We start from the raw sequence: 21,082 nt of genomic DNA, 5'->3' as shown, positions 1-21,082 counted from the left end.
TACCTTATTTGTGGGGGTAAACCACTGTTTGGGCGCACGGCAGTGCTCAGAAGGGAAGGAGCGCCAGATTTTACTGTTCTGGTTTACAGGCACCATGACCCTCTGGGAGAGCTTATGAGGTGCCAAAACAGCAGAACCACCCATAAGTGACCCCATTTTACAAATTATGCCTCTCAATGAATTCATCTAGGGGTGCAGTGATCATATTGACACCATGGGTGTGTCACAGAATTTTATACCATTGGGAAGCCATGTGGTGAGACTCGGGAGGAACGGAGTGCTATATGATTATTGTCTGTTTTTTATTATTAGCACGGGCCACAAAACATCCAGCACACGTGCATACACATAACACACATGGATGTCATCCATGTGACACGCATCGGCGCCGGGAAGAAGCGTTACAGTAAGCGCTGTTCCCCGGCGTCGGGTACTGAACACGGCTCTCATCATTCTCCCCTGCCCAGCCGATTGATTCTTCCCTGCTTGTACTGATCGCCGGCAGAGCAGGGGAGAATGATGACAGCAGTGTTCAGCACCCGGCGCCAGGAACAGACCTTACTGTAACGCTTCTTCCCCGGCACCCGTCCTTGTGGTACTGATGCGGCACATGCATGCCACACGTGTGTCGCAAGTATTAGGGTATGTGCACACGTTCAGGTTACGTCAGGATTTCTTGCAGAAATTTCCTGACAAAAACGGACATTTCTGCCAGAAATCCGCACGCGTTTTTTTTCGCGTTTTTCATGCGTTTTTTTTTGCGTTTTTACTCCAAAGCATAGAATAGCGGGAAAAACGCAAAATTAATGAACATGCTGCCTTTTTTACCGTGATGTGTTTTTTTCGCGGAAAAAAACGCATCATGTGCACAAAAATTGCAGAATGCATTCTAAATGATAGGATGCATATGCGTTTTTATCGTGAAAAAACACGAAAAAAAACGTGAAAAAAACTGAACGTGTGCACATATCCTTACACACACGGACACTGACATCTCCGGTACTGGAAATATCAGGACTTGTGAAAGAGGCGTTATAGTGGGTTTTTATGTTTGGCTGCTGTCACACACTAAATGACGCTTTTTATTGAAAAAAATAGTTTTTGCAAAAATTAGTTTTTGCATCACCATATTTTGAGAGCTATAATTTTTACATAGTTTGGCCCACAGAGTCATGTGACGGCTTGTTTTTTTGTTAGTTGACGTTTTTATTGGTACTATTTTCAGGAACATTACATTTTTTGATCCCTTTTTATTCAGATTTTTGGGAGGCAGAATGAACAAAAACCAGCAATTCATGAATTTCTTTTGGGGGGGGGGGAAGCGTTCATACAGTTCCGCGTGTGGTAAAATTGATAAGGCAGTTTTATTCTTTAGGTCAGCATGATTATAGCAATACCTCATTTCTATAATTTTTTTATGTTTTGGCACTTTTATACAATAAAAACTATTGTTTTTTGCCTTTTCTTTTCTTTTTTTATGGTGTTCACTAAAGGGGTTAACTTGTGGGACAGTTTTATAGGGCAGGTCATTATGGACGTAGGGATACCAAATATGTGTACTTTTATTGTTTAGATCTGCATGCCACGATAAATCTGCATTGCCGCGAGGCATTACTGGGAACGGGAGCTGCCGGGAGCATCGTGAGGAGTGGAAATGCTGCAGGGGCCGTCGGAAGGTGAGAATATCACGATTTTTTATTTTTTAAATTATTTTTAACATTATATGTTTTTACTATTGATGCTGCAAAGGCAGCATCAATAGTAAAAAGTTGGTCACACTTGTCAAACACTATGTCAATCAGTTTTCCAAGCTATGCTACAGATCGCTTGGAAAACGCTAGCATTCTGCAAGCTAATTATGCTTGCAAAACGCTAGTGTTTAGTGGGAATATGCATGCCAATTCTGCATGAGTATTTCCCACGGCATGGAGTTGCAGAATTGCAGCGGAAATTTCCACGGCAATTCTGCAACATGTGCACATAGCCTATGGCTTGTTAGTGCTGTGGCCATAGGACACCAAAATTGAACTTTTTGGCCACCAAGGTGAATGCTATGTCTGTCGCCAAAAAAGCTCATCACCCTAAGACACCATTCCCACAGTGAAACATGGTGGCAGTATCACGATTTGGGGATCTTTTTCAGCAACAAGGACAGGGAAAATAGTCTGAGTCAAGGTGAAAGTGGATGGTGTGAAATACAGAAACATTCTTGAGCAAAACCTGCTTCAGTCTGTCAGTGATTTGAGACTGGGACAGAGGTGCACCATTCAACAAGACAATAACCCAAAGCATACTGCTAAAGCAACACTAGAGTGATTTAAGGAGAAATGTGTAAATGTTTTGGAGTGGCCTAGTCAAAGCCCAGACCTTAATCCAATTGAGAATCTGTGGTCAGACTTGAAGATTGCTGTTCATCAGAGGAAATCATCTAACCTGAAGGAGCTGGAGCAGTTTTGCCTTGAGTAATGGGCAAAAATCCCAGTGGCAAGATGTGGAAAGCTCAGAGGCTTATCCAATGTGACTTGCAGTTATAACTGCCACAAAAGGAGTACTGACTTTAGGTGAGGTGAATAGATATGAACACCAAATTTTTCAGTTATTTTGTCCTACTTATTATTTGATTCACAATAAAAAGAAAACCAAATGTTCACCTTTGCATCAGTTCATGCGAGGAACATTCCTACAAAGTGAAATTCCAGGTTGTGAGGTAGAAAAACATGAAAAATGGCAAGGGGAAGGTAGGGAAATACTAGATGTATACGGTACATCTCTGAAAAGGCTACAGAAATGATGAAGAGGTTCAGTGGGTTTTAAGAGCAGATGCCAGAATGGAGAAGGTAAGAACTGAGTTACTATGGAAGCCCTACCCCACAGCCACTAACACAACAGTAAGTAAAGTCAGCCGAGCCTTCCAACCATCTAATGCGTATCAGAGCCTTACAACTTGAAGGATTGAGGCTGTGCATTTAAACAATCCATTTCTCTTGTTCTCCCAGTAGATAAGCTACTGCTAGAGGTGTCCTCTACCTATTGAGAACACATGAATGTTCAGCCGAAAATGAGCATTCATGTGTATGGCTAAGTCAGTGTTCTCCAACTCCGGTCCTCAAGAGCCACCAACAGGTCATGTTTTCAGGATTTCCTTAGCATTGCACAGGTGATAATTGCATTACCTGCACAGGCAAGCATTCAGTCACTTGAGCAATACTAAGGAAATCCTGAAGACATGACCTGTTGGTGGCTCTTGAGGACCGGAGTTGGGGAGCACTGGGCTAAATGGACAGACATAACTTGCTAAGCCAACAGCTACCTAAAGCTAGGGACTGTGTATTCATGACCACTGTCAGGTGCATTCACTTGGTAGGCATACACCCAACATTGGACAAATGATGGATGCCTAGGCATTTGTCGACCATAGACCACCCATGGTAAAAAAACAAACAAAAAAACATTTAGTTATTTTTTCTGGCATATAATCAGTATGGAGACGCATGGCTGCCAAACAGAGACCAAAAAAACTACACCATTGTCTTTGTAGCCCAAGATGTATGGGCAGGATGACTGTTCTCAATGGGGATAACGGATAATCTAAATACATACCACATATACCATTTCATCAAAGTTGTATTTCTCCATTCGGTCAATGGCAGCAGCTATGTCTCTAAATAGATTGCAGGAAACAAAACAGAGCACACAATCAGAGCTAGGAATATGTAGGAGAAAATCAGACCAGTCATAATGTATGACATACTCTCATTTGTTTAATATTAAGACAAATGGAAACTTTTATTAAACTATCTGCACGTTTCCTTTTCACAACTTCACAATGGCCATTTTCAGAGCCGTTCCTCATTTTGTTAGAATTAAATTACTAAGAAATCGCCCCTGAATATGGAAATCATTACATTTAGGAAGTCTTCGAATAATAATGACACCTTGTAATATACAGAGAAGAGCCATCACTCCGCATCACTGTTGAGTAAGCGGACAAGTCTCCATGTTCAGTCAGGTCTACCACTCCAGTGCCTTCTCTGTAACAGAAAGACCAGTTATTAGTACTTATTATGCCACAATTTGGAAATTAATGTATAACAAATCGTACTTCGTCATCGTGAGAAAATTTTTGCTTCGCAAAAGGTTTAGGACGTCTTGTGATTTTTCCCTATAAAAGGACTCGCCAGCATATTCATCAAACTGTACACCAAGGCGCTGTTAAGAAAACAAAGACAAACGAATGTCGAAAATAAAGTTATCAGACAGGGCATTATTAAGACAATCGTTTTACATCCCTATACTCAATAAATGACTGGAAAAAAGGAGATTTTTGTGTACTCACCGTAAAATCTCTTTCTCTTAGCCTCTAATTGGGGGACACAGCTCCCATGGTCCTGTGTCCCCTAATGAGGCGACAGAGTAAAGATAAAAAAGCCTGATAAGTTATTGTTTTTTTCTTACAAAGACTATGGATGGTACTGCAAACAGTCCTGGAAGGTGGAGGTCTTGCTTCAGTGTCAGTGGACAATGCTGGGGAATTGCCATTTTACATTTTCCCTGGTCAGGCGGATTTTCATTTGTTTTTTGCTTTCAAAATTTTTCTTGTCTTGATATTAAAACAATTTTTGCCTTTTTTTTCTTTTTTACAATAAATAATAATTAAAATGTTTCATTCTTTTTTTCTTTTGCTGATACTGGAGAAAATATAAACAAAAAACCTAAATGCAAAATTTTTCACATTGTTTTATTTTTTTTACAACCACAAAAGGATTGCTAAAGCTAAAAGACATTTGAAATTGTGCTGCTCTCGAGGAAATTATATTTATATATATTGGACATTTTCTTTTCAATGTGGGTCAGGCTAAAAACCTCAGTGAAGCTCTGTGCAGACGACTGTATGCCATCATGAGAAAGAATCGGGCTCATTATGAAAATCGCACTGATCAAATTCTGACTGTTTGATCAGAATTTGATCACAGTATGCTCCAATTCTCTCGGATGAGAAGATTGAAAGAAAAAATGTCACCTTCTTCTCCAAACTGTGAGTGCACGCAAATCAGACTGCACTCAGATGTCATTTGACTGCAGTCCAATGGTTCCCACAGACTCAATGACTTGATTGGCAGAGTGCGATCCGAATATTGGATCAAACTCAGCATTTAGTTTTTGTTTTTTTTCCTTGGACCGGCATGGTCCAAGGAAAAACATCTGCCATGTACATCATGGCCCCATTGCATAACATTGCTCCGAGTGCGATCCGATGATTTGTCAGTTCACACTAGAACCTATAAGATATTGTCTGCAAGAGTCCTTACAGGGGAAACCAATCTATTCTTCAAGTGTTCTCCGTATAAGCCAGTGATCACATGACTTCGTAATCTGTATACACAGGGCTTGTCCCGTGCAACGAATGAGAAGATAAACATGACAATAAATTATATCTACCTCCTCTGTAGGGAGTCTGGCTGTGTGTGACAGCCGCCCCCCTGCCCCCGCAGCTGCACAATGTCATGTGGCTGCTCTACTAGTGAGATTTTAGAACTTCACTGCAGAATAAAAGAGGGACCGCCCAGAAGTTTAACCCCTTTCTGACCTCGGACAGGATAGTACGTCCAAGGTCAGAAGCCCCGCTTTGATGCGGGCTCCGGCGGTGTTTTGAACAGCTGACATGTGCGCGCAATAGCGGCGAGTGGAATCGCGATCCACCCGCTGCTATTAACTAGTTAAATGCCGCTGTCAAACACTGACAGCGGCATTTAACTACCGCTTCCGGCCGAGCGGCCAGAAATGCGCGCATCGCCGACCCCCGTCACATGATCAGGGGTCAGTGATGCATCAGGATAGTAACCATAGAGGTCCTTCAGACCTCTATGGTTACTAATGCCGGTTTACTGTGAGCGCCACCCTGTGGTCGGCGCTCATAGCAAGCCTGCAATTCAGCTACATAGGAGCGATCTGATGATCGCTGCTATGTAGCAGAGCCGATCGAGTTGTGCCAGCTTCTAGCCTCCCATGGAGGCTATTGAAGCATGGCAAAAGTAAAAAAAAAAATGTTTAAAAAAATATGAAATAAATAAAAAAAATATATAAAAGTTTAAATCACCCCCCTTTCGCCCCATTCAAAATAAAACAATAAAAATACAATCAAATATACACATATTTGGTATTGCCGAGTTCAGAATTGCCCGATCTAGCAATAAAAAAAAGCATTAACCTGATCGCTAAACGGCGTAGCGAGAAAAAAATTTGAAACACCAAAATTACATTTTTTGGTCGCTGTGACATTGCATTAAAATGCAATAACAGGCGATCAAAAAAACGTATCTGCACCACAATGGTATCACTAAAATCACTTTTAGCACTTAGTGAACCTATCAAAAAAGCAAAACAAAAAAAAACAAGTGTGGGATTGCACGTTTTTTGCAATTTCACCGCACTTGGAATTTTTTTCCCATTTTCTAGTACACGACATGGTAAAACCAATGATGTCGTTCAAAAGTACAACTTGTCCCGCAAAAAATAAGCCCTCACATGGCCAAATTGACGGAAAAATAAAAAAGTTATGGCTCTGGGAAGGAGGGGAGTGAAAAACGAATACGGAAAAACGGAAAATCCCAAGGTCATGAAAGGGTTAAAGTCTATGTGTGGTCTAGAAGTAGTTATAGGGGTTGTCCACCTTTGGGGATAACTTTTCACTTAGAGTGATGCTCAAAAGTTTACATACCCCAGCAGAATCTTTGCTTTCTTCGCCTTTTTTTCAGAGAATATGAATGATCACACCAAAACTTTTTCTCGACTCATGGTAGTGGTTGTATCCCTTTCCTGTTTTATACAGTTCAATTACCTTTTTCCGTAGATCCATTAACAATTCTTTTGCTTTCCCCATGACTCACAATCCAGAAGTGTCAGTGGCTGGATGAAAGATGCAAGAGTCTGTCTGGATCCCAGAAACTCACTAAGCTTTTATGCACACACGCTGATTACAAGCAAACAGGTCACAGGTGAGGATGTTAGCTTTAGTAGCCATTCAAAACCATTTGTGTCAACTTCTGCATGTTATCAGGCCAAAATCACCTGGGTATGTGAACTTTTGATCAGGGTCATATATATGGATGTTTTGGGTTGTCATTATGATTTTAAAAGAGAAAACACAGTAGTTTGACAATAAATGACTGCACCCAACCATTAACCATGAGTGGAGAAAAAGTTTTGGTGTTATTCATATTCTCTGAAAAAAGGCCAAGAAAAGGAGATTTTTGTTTACTTACCGTAAAATCTTTTTCTCCGAGCCAATCATTGGGGGACACAGACCGTGGGTGTTATGCTGCTGCCACTAGGAGGACACTAAGTGATACAAAGAAAGTTAGCTCCTCCCCTGCAGTATACACCCTCCTGCTGGCCCTCAGCTAACCAGTTCGGTGCAAAAAGCAGTAGGAGAGCAGTAACCACATATTAGCTTACAGCATGTCATATTATATATGAGAGTATAGCATATCGGATTGTAAAAACAAGCATAAGCCAATACTAGGGTGGGAGCTGTGTCCCCCAATGATTGGCTCGGAGAAAAAGATTTTACGGTAAGTAAACAAAAATCTCCTTTTCTCCTACGCCTCATTGGGGGACACAGACCGTGGGACGTACCAAAGCAGTCCCTGGGTGGGGACAACATCAGATCAGGCTCTGTGTAACCGCTACTTACAAGTGCGCCACCGCGGCCTGCAGAGTCCGCCTGCCCAGAGTCACATCTGTGGAAGTCTGGGAATTATAATGCTTCAAGAATGCATGCGGACTGGACGAATCCGCAAGCTTGCAGGCGTGTCTTGTTGACGCCTGGTGCCTGGAACCCACGATAGACGGGGAGATAGGCTGTCATCTAACACGGAAGGACTACTGGATGGTGAAAGAATACACCAGGCTAAATGGCCGATGGAGACGGCCAAACCCTTCCTGTAAAAGTCAGGAAGCCTTCCTCTTACCGGTAGGAAACCCAAGATACAGTGTCCAACCTTCGGAAGGACGCCGTCCTCAAGACATACCTACTCAGAGCACTTGCTCTGTCCGGAATATGGGGACCTCATTCCATTTTGTGGAGTGGTGCCAAAAGAGATGAGGGAGGAACTATGCCCTCATGACAGTAGTAATACAATACCACCTTGGTAACTAGGGACAGGGAAGGCTTGAGGACAACCTTGAAGGAAATAAGAGAAAAAAGACTGAAAAAGACCCGTTAGCACCGAAGACTCGTCAGGATGAGGATATCGCCGAGAGAAAAGGGGGGCAACCTTCCCTAAGAGAATAGATCCCAGTGATCTAACGGTATGCAAAAGGGAAGAATTACATGTGAAAAACATCCTGCGAGGTGGTCCCTACTTGCAGTTTTGTTGCAGAAATACAGAAAGCTACCAGCTCCGCAAGCGAACTGACGTGGTCAGTACGGATTTCCGAGGATCACTGGGGCCCTTTCTGCTTCTGAAAAGCTTTCGGAAGTGGAAACTGGTACCACGGAATAACCGGAGCATGCAGTGCGAAGGCTCCTGGATCTCGAGGCCGAACAACCAACTCCAGTACACCGGCGATCAGTCAGGACGCCATCCGAGCTACAACTGTAGAGCTCCAGTGAAGGCGGGTCTGATGGAATACTTCCGGTGAAGTTCCCACTCACTTGAGGTGAAACCCTGACGGCTAAATATGTTCGCAGCCCAGAGTTCTACTTCTGGGATATGAACTGCCAAGATCACCGAGTGATAGATCTCGGCCCATGTGAGGTACTTTGGCCATGGTGCTTGAACGTGGGTACTCGCTAGATGATTGACGTATGACAGCCGTGGCGTTGTCCAATTGAATTCGGATGGGTTGACCCGCCATAAGGAGTGGACCTACTATAGCACTACCCTTGAGATCTCCAGAGCAATGATCGGGAGAAGAGGACTGGCATTGGAAGTTACTAGTAACCATGGAACCGGGAGAAAAAACTCCGGATGAAGAAGGAGCTCAGAGACTATCGTCTGAAAAGCTGCTTGACTTGCTGAAAACTAACGAAGCAAAGGAAACTGTTTCCATTGTCGTCTCCGTTGTTTTTTTTTTTTTTTTTTTTTTTTTTGGAACCCTCCCAGTAAATCAAATGAAATGAGGGGGGGGAGTGAGCAAGAGCGCGAGCTCCCTGTTGAAAAACCATGACCTTGTCTGGAGGGAGATTTACCACCCTTCTGGAAGAATACTGGATCATCCTCAAAAAAGGATATCTGCTGGGCTGGAAATGAGGAGTAGTCTAAGTCTAGCCACCAGCCCAGGTGAGAGGGTATCGCAAGTGATATAGTCGACTTAGGGTAGTCCTGCAAGGGTGGGTAAACAGTCGGTCAAACAGGATAGGACGACCACGCCTCTAGGTGCAAGATGACAGCCACCATGACCCTTGCGAACACCCTGGATGCGGTAGCAAGGCCGAAGAACAAGGTCGTGACCTAAATGCTGTTCACGAATGGAAAAGCAAAAGGAATTTTTGAAGAGGTTAGGCATCCCGAATGTCGATGGATGCCCGAAATTGCACCTTTTTTGTTGAAGTAATGGCTGAGCGGATGAAACTCCATTCGAAGAAGAACCTTGTGAAAAGATTGTTAGAAGTTTGAGGTCCGGAATCGGTCCTACTTATCGTTCCACCTCTTAGTAACCAAGATCCCTTAGATCTAGACTGTCCTGGACAACCCTTTCATTGTTGGTCGGGGCTGCGGAAACGTACGATTGTTCGTTAGTCTCCCGCTCAAAAATATGATTGACCAGCTGAACTGTCTTCAGGAAAGGGATCAGGAAAGGGATACTGGTGTGAATCGAAGTAGTTAAGGGCTCTAGCATCCATGCGGCGGATAGGGAGATTAAAGGGCTGGACCCGTAGCTGCCAAACGGAACAAACCAGATGTGCTATTTGACAGATCGTGGCATTTTTAATTGAGGACATATCGGGCAGGGATACTGGTAGGTAAACCACAGGAGATTGTACCCGGTTAATCTGCCGAGTGGCAGAATGCGCCGCTGCTTCCAGCAGGTCATTGCAGAGTTAAAAATTAGGAGCCTCGATCCCCCATCCTCTTAACAAGGAAGTGGAGAGGGAAATACGCCTACTTGCATCTTCTGTTAAATAGTGGTGATGCAGAGGGGGGTGCTCAGACGCCCGAAAAAAGGGATGCCTCTGTACATCCACAGAGTGCAAGTCTCCGGGTGGACAGGACAGGCTGTCTGGCGTTAGGCCTGGACCTTCGAGTGCCCGTCTGTTGATGGTGTGGGGAGACCGGCGCCCTTTAAAGTGCCTGTCGCCGTTAAAAATCAGACCAGGCATAGCGTCCCGCGTAGAGGCTTCTGTCCAGTGAATCGCATATCCGGACTGGATGGCAAAAGCTCTACGAGGGAGTTTAGGCTGAGGGAACTAGTTACACTGGGATAAACTGGGATCAGCGGCAGAGGGCTCCTCATTTATGACCAGTTTCGGATTGGTCATGGTGCCCTCAAGACCAGGGAATACTGGTCGTGTGCCGTTAAGACCAGGGAAAACTGGTCGTGTGCCTTTAAGACCAGGGAATACTGGTCGTGTGCCTTTAAGACCAGGGAATACTGGTCGTCTGCCTTTAAGACCAGGGATTACTGGTCGTGTGGCTTTAAGACCAGAGAATGCTGGTCGTGTGCCTTTAAGACCAGGGAATACTGGTCGTGCGCCATTAAGACCAGGGAATACTGGTCGTGTGCCTTTAAGACCAGGGAAAACTGGACGTGTGCCTTTAAAACCCGGGAATTCTGGTCACGCGCCCTTAAGACCAGGGAATACTGGTCACGTGCCTGTAAGACCAGGGGATACTGGTCACGTACCCTTAAGACCAGGGGATACTGGTCACGTACCCTTAAGACCAGGGAATACTGGTCACGTGCCTTGAAGACCAGGGAATACTGGTCACGTGCCTTTAAGACCAGGATATACTGGTCACGTGCCTTTAAGACCAGGAAATACTGGTCACGTGCCTTTAAGACCAGAGAATACTGGTCGTGTGACTTTAAGACCAGGAATACTGGTCATGCGGGTTAGGTAAAATCTCGCAGCGAGCGAGAAGCGCCAATTTAGGGGGCGGAGCTACAGGCACGACATGGGCGGAGCCTCGAAACTTCCATGATAGGCCCCAGCCGGGGCGTAAATTTCTGCAGCCGGCGTCAGCGTAAAAGTTAGGGGTGGTCACCCGTTGCTCGAGAAAATTGAGCGCTTCTGCGTCAGGCGCTAAGCGCCAGGAAAAAAAAGGCTAAGCCGCCTTGAGGCGACACAGTGCGCTTCTGTACTACACATCGGCCGAAGCCGGGAGCAAAATTTGTTAGCCGACTGGAGCGTTACCTCAGGGAGGTGGCCACAGGGAAGTCTGAGACTGCCTGTCAATATCCCGCTGCAGAAGCCCATTGCTGGCAGAATCCACTTACCAACGGTGCGCGTCCCGGCATGGAGCCGCCGCGGATGTCGGGTATTGCCGTGGGCAGTGCAGGGATAGAGAGATAAACCTCAATCCATCATCCCTTTGTTAGGGAGGTGGAGAGGAACCGTCCGCCTCCTTGTCCGCTTTCACAGTGGTGGAGGCTGCCCGGACCATGGAGGGGGGCTTCCACGAAGTTCAGCCCATCGGGACCATGAAAGCACCTCCGCTCCTGAAAAGGATTTCAACTGCGGCCTAGTCCGGCTGCAAAAGCCGGGGACTAAATTTATGGAGCCTGCCGGTGGAGCGTGTCGGCGGGCCGCGCGCCGAATGATTGCCGCTGGCGTACTGGCCAGTGGCACCCCCAGGACCGCATCTTCCAGGCAGGCAGCGTGAGGAAGCATGGCCCCCGAGATCTGCAGGGCGCCTCTCGTCCCAGACGAGAAGCGCCGATCTAGGGGGGCGGGGTTACGGCCGTGGGAGGGATCTGCCCACTGCGGCCTACTCCAGCTGAAAAGCCGGGGACTAAATTTCCAGCCTGCCTGGGGATGCGCGGCGGCCGCAACAGAGCGACGCTAACCGCCGCAGTTCCCGACCGCCGGCGCCTGTCCCCAGGGGCTCTGCCGCAAGTACTGCCGGCGCCTACCCCATAGAGGCCACTGCGGCCTACTCCGGCTGAAGAAGCCGGGGCCTAAATTTATGGGCCCTGCCGACGATGTGCGGCGGCGGCCGCGACGGAGCGCCGCCGAGCACCACCGACCACCGGTCGGCGGTGCCTCTCCCTGGGGACCCAGACTGCATCGCTGCCGCTGAGGGGGAGCAGGGGGGAGTCCCCAGAAGGTACTTACAGCCGCCGTCCCGGATCTCACAGGTCTGCTGGGCGCTTCTGTGAGTCTGTAAGCTCAATCCATGCACCCTGGATGGGGATGGAGAGGCCCCTGATGCATCTCTGTAGCAGAGGGGGGCTGCGGCACAACATCCCCTCCGGACTGCCTACGTCTCCAAATTACATCGCTGTAATGCAGGGTCCTGGAGGGGGTTGGGGGAAATCGGGACCAAAAAAGGAACCGTTGCCCTGGCGCAAACTTTTTTCGTGCGCCATACGTCGCAGGAGAGGGACGGGGAGGTATACTCGCCGTGCTCGCCTGTTGTTGGTTCGGGGGAGAGCGGACCTTATGAAAAAAAGGACCCGTCGCCCCCTTCACTCCGTTAAATAAAAAATTAAAAATTTACATAAAATTAAAAAATCAAAAATTAAAACAAAGATGGGGTCTGGGAAAAAAGACCCAAGTGCCTCCTAAGACACTAAGCAAGAACTGGTTAGCTGAGGGCCAGCAGGAGGGTGTATACTGCAGGGGAGGAGCTAACTTTCTTTGTATCACTTAGTGTCCTCCTAGTGGCAGCAGCATAACACCCACGGTCTGTGTCCCCCAATGAGGCGTAGGAGAAAGCAAAAATTATGCCGGGTATGTAAACTTTTGAGCACATCTGTAGTTAAATGCATGGAGTTAGGGCTAAAAAAATAATTTTTGTAATTGGTGTCCAATAAAAATGTTGCTATTATCTATACCCTCTGTATTGAAATCTGATAATAAATCAGTGAGCGCATTCAGATTGAATGATGGGAGCGTTTGTAACTCTTATCTGTCTTTTTCTAAGCTCCCTCTCAGCTGACTTATGAGCAGAGACCACACTAAAGATGAAGGTGCGGGAAAACCAAGAGCCTGTAAAGGCAAAACGGTGCAAAGTTTCTAATGAAACCCGATTGCAAAAATGATATTTCACCACAAATACATGCATTTAAGTAAACAGAAAAAAAAGTTGTTCCCAAAAGTCAACAACCCCCTGTAAATCAAAAAGTAACTAGATGTTAGAGCCTTTGAAGGAGCTGTGCAGGCATTCAGCCTGATCAGACATTGGCCATGGAGCGATGCCATGGCTCTCTGGCTGAAACGGATGATCAGGCATGGGTACTTTACATTAGAAGTTGTCTTGATAATTGTACCGACCATCATCTCCAAGCTAGATGTCAGAATATGCCTGCACAAATTTTGTTTAAAGGCAAGGTTTTCCACCCTGCGGCTTAGACATAACACAGCGTACAGTTCAATTTCCTGTCGCTAGAGATGACCGGCAGTCTCTAGTAGACATAGCTGCAGAGAACGTTCGGATTTATGGTGTGCTCTAATGAATAAATGATGTACCTTATAGACTTTGGAATATTCCTCAACGCTCAGACCTCTAAAGTGTGTCCATAGAGAAAGCGCTTGTGGGTGTCCGCTCTCAAGTTTTCTCATAAATTCATGGGCTGATTGTTTCATCTCTTCATCTTTTTCTGCTTCTGCATTGACTTTCACATACACCTGTGCATTACACATAAAAAAACCATGAGATACAATACTCCCATTTTAATTGTCACAAAAAATGGCTAACAAGATTTGTGAGCTCTATTGCACAGTTAGAGGGGGTTCTCCACTACTAGAAAAAATAATATTAATGGGCTCAGGGTGGTGGAAGAAAACAATAAACGTATACTTATCTCCTGGACCGGCACCGTGAGTCTGCACGCCCTACTGTGCCCCCCAAACAACATATGACAAGGAGTATCACATGGCTACTGGTTGGGCAAACGCTGCAGCCAAGCAGGAAGACACTGTTTGGATGGGATGTAAAGGATGCAGCTGATCAGCAGCCAATAACTGCCTGAAAAGGTCACATCAGTGGTGGATGTGATGAGATCGGTGGGGACATCCTATGGATGCGCTGGTGAGGAGTCCGGTGGAGACATCCTATGGATGCCATGGTAAGGAAACCGGTGGAGACATCCTATGGATGCGCTGGTGAGGAGACCGGTGGGGACATCCTATGGATGCCATGGTGAGGAGACCGGTGGGGACATCCTATGGATGCCATGGTGAGGAGACCGGTGGAGACATCCTATGGATGCGCTGGTGAGGAGACCGGTGGGGACATCCTATGGATGCCATGGTGAGGAGACCGGTGGGGACATCCTATGGATGCACTGGTGAGGAGTCCGGTGCAGACATCCTATGGATGCCATGGTGAGGAAGCCGGTGGAGACATCCTATGGATGCGCTGGTGAGGAGACCGGTGGGGACATCCTATGGATGCGCTGGTAAGGAGACCGGTGGGGACATCCTATGGATACCCTGGTGAGGAGACCGGTGGAGACATCCTATGGATGCGCTGGTGAGGAGTCCGGTGGAGACATCCTATGGATGCCATTGTGAGGAAACCGGTGGAGACATCCTATGGATGCGCTGGTGAGGATACCGGTGGGGACATCCTATGGATGTGCTGGTGAAGAGACCGGTGGGGACATCCTATGGATGCCATGGTGAGGAGACCGGTGGAGACATCCTATGGATGCGCTGGTGAGGAGACCGGTGGAGACATCCTATGGATGCGCTGGTGAGGAGACCGGTGGAGACATCCTATGGATGCGCTGGTGAGGAGACCTGTGGAGACATCCTATGGATGTGCTGGTGAGGAGACCGGTGGAGACATCCTATGGATGCGCTGGTGAGGAGACCGATGGAGACATCCTATGGATGCGCTGGTGTGGAGACCGGTGGAGACATCCTATGGATGCGCTGGTGAGGAGACCGGTGGGGACATCCTATGGATGCGCTGGTGAGGAGACCGGTGGGGACATCGTATGGATGCGCTGGTGAGGAGACCGATGGGGACATCCTATGGATGCGCTGGTGAGGAGACCGGTGGGGACATTGTATGGATGCGCTGGTCCGGGAGTATTGTTCTGTTTTCTTACAATATCCTGGCCCATTAAATTTACCGTGTACACACGTGGAGAACCTCTAATGTATAAGTAAATCCGTAGTTTATAAGACACAGTTCTAAAAGAAGACTTACCTCAAAAAGATGCTGGAGAGCATTCGATTTCAGCTTCTCCTCACAGCCAAACTTGCCAAAGCCAGCACCCAAAAGTCCTAGTAAATTAAATGGAATTTGTTTTTTAGGTTTTTTCAGATGTAAATGTAATATGTATAATTCACTAATGTGATTAATCTGTGAAAATTGGTGACATGTTCTATACTTATTTCACCTGCTGTATATTGAATGGGCATAAAAGCCTTTTACCAAGATTTTTTTCCACCAAGCACTTTTTATGCAATTAATTAGGCTTGATATAAGCCACTTTCACTGAATATTACATGGTAGGTATGGGAAATTTAAAAAGAAATTAGAGTCCAAAAGCAGCAGCCCCATCAAACTGGCCTAAACTAACATTAGACTTAACTTCTGATAATTTGCCGTAGCTTTCATTAGGCTGATAGGACCATTCTGGCATATACTGGTATCAGAATACATCCAGTAGAATACCAAGAATAGCCCATTATGGCTTACAAAAAAAACAAAAAAAACCATTTTTCTTTGACAACACTCTTTCAGATCTTTGGAGCTCCAGTGTGTACTCCTAATAGATCGGTTTCTATTCTTAATCTAGTTTCATACAGCTGACATTCATGGTCTGTGGGTTTCCTGACCAGAACTCAACAGTGTCCTATTTACCAGTTGATTTCAGGATAGGAGACCTATGGCCGGTCAGGATTGTCGTATGTAAGAAACCGACCTTAGTCTACTGCTTGGTCGGTCATACTGGCACATGTGGCTGTACGAATGGCAACATGTCAAAAAGTACAGAGAAAATGTTAAAAATGTACCAAACAATTTAAGTTTTTATCCTAATAGTAAAGCATATATTCATATGTGGCTTGTCTCATCTGCATATTAACACTTACCAAATTGTAATCCCCAGTCACCTAAGTAGTTTACTCTTATAACTTTGTTACCAACAGCTGCCTTTAGGTTCGCTATAAAATTTCCTGGGGAATAAAAATAAAATATAATAATAAAAAAAAAATCAATATAAAAAAAAAAAACAACAAAAAACTGTCAGTCCCACACAGAATCAACACCCAGGAATGAGGCAGATCTAAGTAAAAGTAGACTTGCATTATGAGACATTGGGTAACATTCTGCATGAATCTGTCAAGGGTTTACCACAACAGTGAGGAGCTATAAAACTGCAGGGTCTGATTTCTACTACTCCTGCACTGTTCATATTAAACATATTTAGCATTGCAGTAGTTAATTTGCTCAGCTGAGAGATCCTGGAAGCTTTCCTGCATTAAGGCTCTCAGCTGTTCACGGTTAGCCTCTCCCATCTCTTTTATAATCTGGACCCTGGCAAGCACTCATTGCCAGAGCTAGCGTCATGCTGCATCGTTTTGGAGGGTGTTAGGTCGTTGTTGTTTTTCTTTGGTTGTTGTTGGTGGTTGAGAAGGCATTTAGTGTGTTTATCTGAGACTGTTACTAGGTGTTGGTTGTGTGCTAATGCCCCTCCTTCTCCGACTTTGATTTTACCCCTTCCTCCACTCCCCGATGTAACCTGTTTGTGTGAGTATATTTGTATGATTGGGATTTTCCTTTATCCCGGTTTGTAGCACTTTGTTATTCTTATTGGTACACTACTACGCCCCTCTTTTCTTGGTGGGGTGGGAAGGGTACAAACTGAGGGAGGAATCAGAAGCTAAAGCAAGGTACTTGTCCCCGACGTCTTCACCATCAAAAGTAATCGGGGGAACAGGACGAGCTAGGGCGCCCCTATCGTTAGGGACAGGGAAGGAGCCACGACAACAGGGTCTTTACAGAATCCTAGCAAAGAGCATGAATTATAAATTTTTTAAAAAAACAACCTTATGCTGTAACATGGAGCAGCTTACCTATTATTGTGGAGCGCAAATGTCCGACATGAAATTTTTTGGCAATGTTGGGTGAACTGCAAAACAAAAAAAAAAAAAAGGCAGAAAGATGGCAGCATTTTTTTTTAAATCAACTACATTGGATTTGTAGGTCACGTGTGTTCCCCATAAAACGTAATGAACATAAAGGCTGCAGCAATGATTGTGGAAGTTCTATGAAATGAAGCAGCCTGCACAACAGAAACTACAGAAGAGCCAGCCATTTTTTATAGGATGGAATTGTATGACTGTCTTTATATAATTCAGATAAAAATCCTACGTATTTGACTTATGAAAAGGAAAAGCAATTCGATTGATGCACAAGTACTGTAAAGCAGCATTATAGCAATCTGATTTACCTATATAGTGCAGCATAGTCTATTAACCCTTTACTAAGCCTGCTTTCACTTTCCTGACCAAGCCACAATTTTCACATGTGACCTGTGTCGCCTTATGTGGCAATAACTCTGGATTGTTCTTGCATATCCCAGGGATTAGGAGATTTTTTTTCATGACACTTAGTACTTCATGGTACTACTAACTTTAGGTTGATCAGATTTGCATTAATATTTGAAAATATCACTATTTTAAAGAAAATGTGGAAAAATTAGCAACTTTCAAACTCTGAATATTGAATGGATTGCTAGCACCATGTCACATTTGCAGAGCCCCTGAAGTGACCCCAATTTGGAAAATACAGTGGTCCCTAACAATTGATAACCCATCTCAATATGAAGTCAGAGGGATTCCAACAGCCCACTGATCAGCTGAAAACTTGTCCAGTAGCAGCCAGAACCACACGTTCCACTGGTGGAATAAAGCAGCTGTGCACATTGCTTGGTGGCGAGTGCCACAGCTCATTCGCTTCCTAGGGAGATAAAGTGCAGTACTCGTCTGTGGCCACTCACAGTGCTGTTGTGCTCCGCCCGTACACCGTCTAGTGGGTGGCGCTGCTAGAACAGTTTTCAGCTGATCAGTAGATGTGTAGAGAATCACAGTCACACTCCCACTGATCTCATAATAAACCATCCAGTGGTAGGGCACCAATCATTAGACTTGGAGAATCCCTTTAGGAGCTTTTTCCCCTCTGCAGCAATGACATACATGTTGATATAACTGTAGTTTGGACACACTGTGAAGCTCAAAAGGGGTGGAATATTTGGTTTTGGGAGTGTGAATCTTCCTGGATTGGTTTTTGGAATCCATGTTGATTTTTCTCCACGCTTGAACAAGTAGTAACATGAAATACCTCTATTTTTACATTGACAGATGACCAATCAGAATGGGAGCCTGTTTTTCGGGATTAATTTAAGTTTTTATTGGTACAATTTATGGTACCAATTAAACAGCAATTTAAAAAAAAAAAAGTGTAGTCCAATTTTTGGTAGACCAAATTAACACACAAAAAAAATTAAATTCAGGAATTCTCTTTAACTTTTATTTTTTACAGTATTCCACGCTGTTCACCGCATGGTAAAAGTGAGAAGACTACTTTATTCTTCAGGCCATTATGATTGCAGCAATGTCAGGGTAGTGTCATTCTGGTTTTTTTTTATTATTTCATATTTTGCAAAACTTAAAAAAAAACAACAAAGTACTGTATTTGTTTTTGCATCATAAAGTTTTGAGAGCTATAACTTTTTACTTTACTGCCAAAAGTGCTTGTTATTTTACAGGAAGAGTTGACGTTTTGTGGACTACTTTGGTCTCCATAACATTTTTTTGACTGCATTTTTCTGATGTTGGGGTGCTGCGTAAACCACAATTTGTGACATTTTTTTTAGGCCACTTCCTGCTTGGTAAAAGCGATCAGACAAATTTATTTTCCAGATCAGTATGATCACAGTGATACCACATTTAGATATTTTATGATTTTCCACTTTTGCACCCTACATAGGGATTTTTGTGTACTCACCGTAAAATCCTTTTCTCCGAGCCACTCATTGGGGGACACAAGACCATGGGTGTTATGCTGCTGTCACTAGGAGGCTGACACTAAGTTGAGACAAAAAAGGTTAGCTCCTTCCCTGCAGTATACACCCTCATGCTGGCTTCCAGAGACCCAGTTCAGTGCAAAAGCAGTAGGAGATTAATAACAGTATAATACATAACATTAGAGTATAACATGTCAGAAAAGGTCAAGAACTAAAAAGGTAACGAGCCGTAAGGCTAACAGGGTGGGTGCTGTGTCCCCCAATGAGTGGCTGGGAGAAAAGGATTTTACGGTGAGTACACAAAAATCCCTATTTCTCCTTCGCCACATTGGGGGACACAGGACCATGGGACGTCCCAAAGCAGTCCCTGGGTGGGTAACAATACAACCAAATAACTCTGTGTACCATCCGACTTATAAATGCACAACAGCCGCCTGCAGAATACATCTGCCAAGGGCCGCATCCGCGGAAGAATGAGTGTGGACGTTGTAGTGCTTTGCGAAGGTATGCAAGCTAGACCATGTTGCGGCCTTGCAAACCTGCTCCGCCGAAGCCTGGTGCCGAATGGCCCAGGAGGCACCAACCGACCGAGTAGAGTGAGCCCTGACCCCCGCAGGGATGGGCCTGCCCCTGACTCGATAAGCTTCTTGGATAGCCGATCGGATCCATCTGGCTATCGTAGCCTTGGATGCTGCTGAACCCTTACTGTGACCCTCATGGAGGATAAAGAGGGAATCCGATTTACAGAAAGAGGCAGTCCTAGAGACGTACCTCCTGAGAGCCCGTACCACGTCCAAAGTGTGAAGGGCCTTCTCGACCCTATGTTTTGGCTGTGGGCAGAAGGAGGGAAGAATAATATCTTCGTTGAGGTGAAAAGATGACACCACCTTAGGGAGAAAAGCGGGAGATGGGCGTAAGACTACTTTGTCCTGGTGGAGGGAAAGGAAGGGTGCCCGGCAGGAAAGAGCGGCCAACTCCGAGACGCGCCTGATAGACGTTATTGTCACAAGGAAGGCCACCTTCCAAGAGAGAATAGATAGTGGGACGTCTTGTAGAGGTTCAAATGGAGGTTCCTGAAGGACGCTCAGGACCAAGTTGAGATCCCAGGTCTCTAGTGGCATTCTGTAGGGGGGAACCACGTGGGAGACCCCTTGAATGAAGGTCCTGACTTGCGAGTTAGTAGCGATCTTACGCTGGAATAATACCGATAGCGCTGAAATCTGGCCCTTGAGGGAACTGAGGGCTAGGCCGGAATCCAAGCCGGACTGGAGAAATTCCAGAATGAAGGGAATGGAGAAAACGAGAGGGGGACGACCGCGGAGTCTGCACCAAGAGAAGAAGGCTTTCCAGGTGCGGTGGTAGATGCGAGCGGAAGACATCTTGCGAGCTCTGATCATGGTGGAAATGACCTGCTGGGAGAAACCGGCTTGAGTTAGGATTCAGGTTTCAACAGCCACGCCGTTAAACGTAGGGCCCCTGAGCTCTGATGGTAAATCGGTCCTTGACGCAGTAGATCTGGGCAGTCTGGTAACCGCCAGGGAACGTCGGATACGACATGCACTAGTTCCACGTACCATGCGCGATGCGGCCAATCCAGGGCGATAAGGATCACCGGAATCCCCTCTATCTTGATTTTTCGGATCACCTTCGGTAACAGAGGAAGTGGAGGGAATACGTACGGGAATCGGAACCGGTGCCATGGGAATATCAGAGCATCCACCCCAACGGCCCGGGGATCCCGAGAACGCGCTATGAAGTTGGGGACTTTGGCGTTGAGCCTGGATGCCATCAGATCCATGTCCGGAGTCCCCCAGCGAAGGCAGATTTGATGAAAAACCTCTGGATGGAGCTCCCATTCTCCCGAGGTGAGACCCTGACGGCTGAGAAAGTCCGCCGCCCAGTTCTCGACACCCGGAATGTGTACCGCGGA

At 45.6% G+C, this 21,082-nt stretch overlaps 1 protein-coding gene across 1 annotated transcript in view; it reads right to left on the bottom strand.

Moving 5' to 3' along the window:
- RARS2 (arginyl-tRNA synthetase 2, mitochondrial) overlaps positions 1–21,082 on the bottom strand; it is a 61,170-nt gene that overhangs the window by 26,670 nt on the left and 13,418 nt on the right. The window contains exons 6-12 of the mRNA XM_077289751.1: positions 17,201–17,256; positions 16,217–16,300; positions 15,327–15,403; positions 13,637–13,795; positions 4,103–4,209; positions 3,936–4,031; positions 3,601–3,661 (exon numbers count right to left, since the gene is read on the bottom strand). Coding sequence (XP_077145866.1) covers positions 3,601–3,661; positions 3,936–4,031; positions 4,103–4,209; positions 13,637–13,795; positions 15,327–15,403; positions 16,217–16,300; positions 17,201–17,256 — 640 coding nt within the window. The remainder of the gene's footprint in view (positions 1–3,600; positions 3,662–3,935; positions 4,032–4,102; positions 4,210–13,636; positions 13,796–15,326; positions 15,404–16,216; positions 16,301–17,200; positions 17,257–21,082) is intronic.

The sequence above is a fragment of the Ranitomeya variabilis genome, chromosome 2, assembly GCF_051348905.1.
Source record: "Ranitomeya variabilis isolate aRanVar5 chromosome 2, aRanVar5.hap1, whole genome shotgun sequence".
Classification (NCBI taxonomy): Eukaryota; Metazoa; Chordata; class Amphibia; order Anura; family Dendrobatidae; genus Ranitomeya; species Ranitomeya variabilis.
Note: the sequence above shows the minus strand (reverse complement) of the source record. Positions and strands in the feature narration are given on the sequence as shown.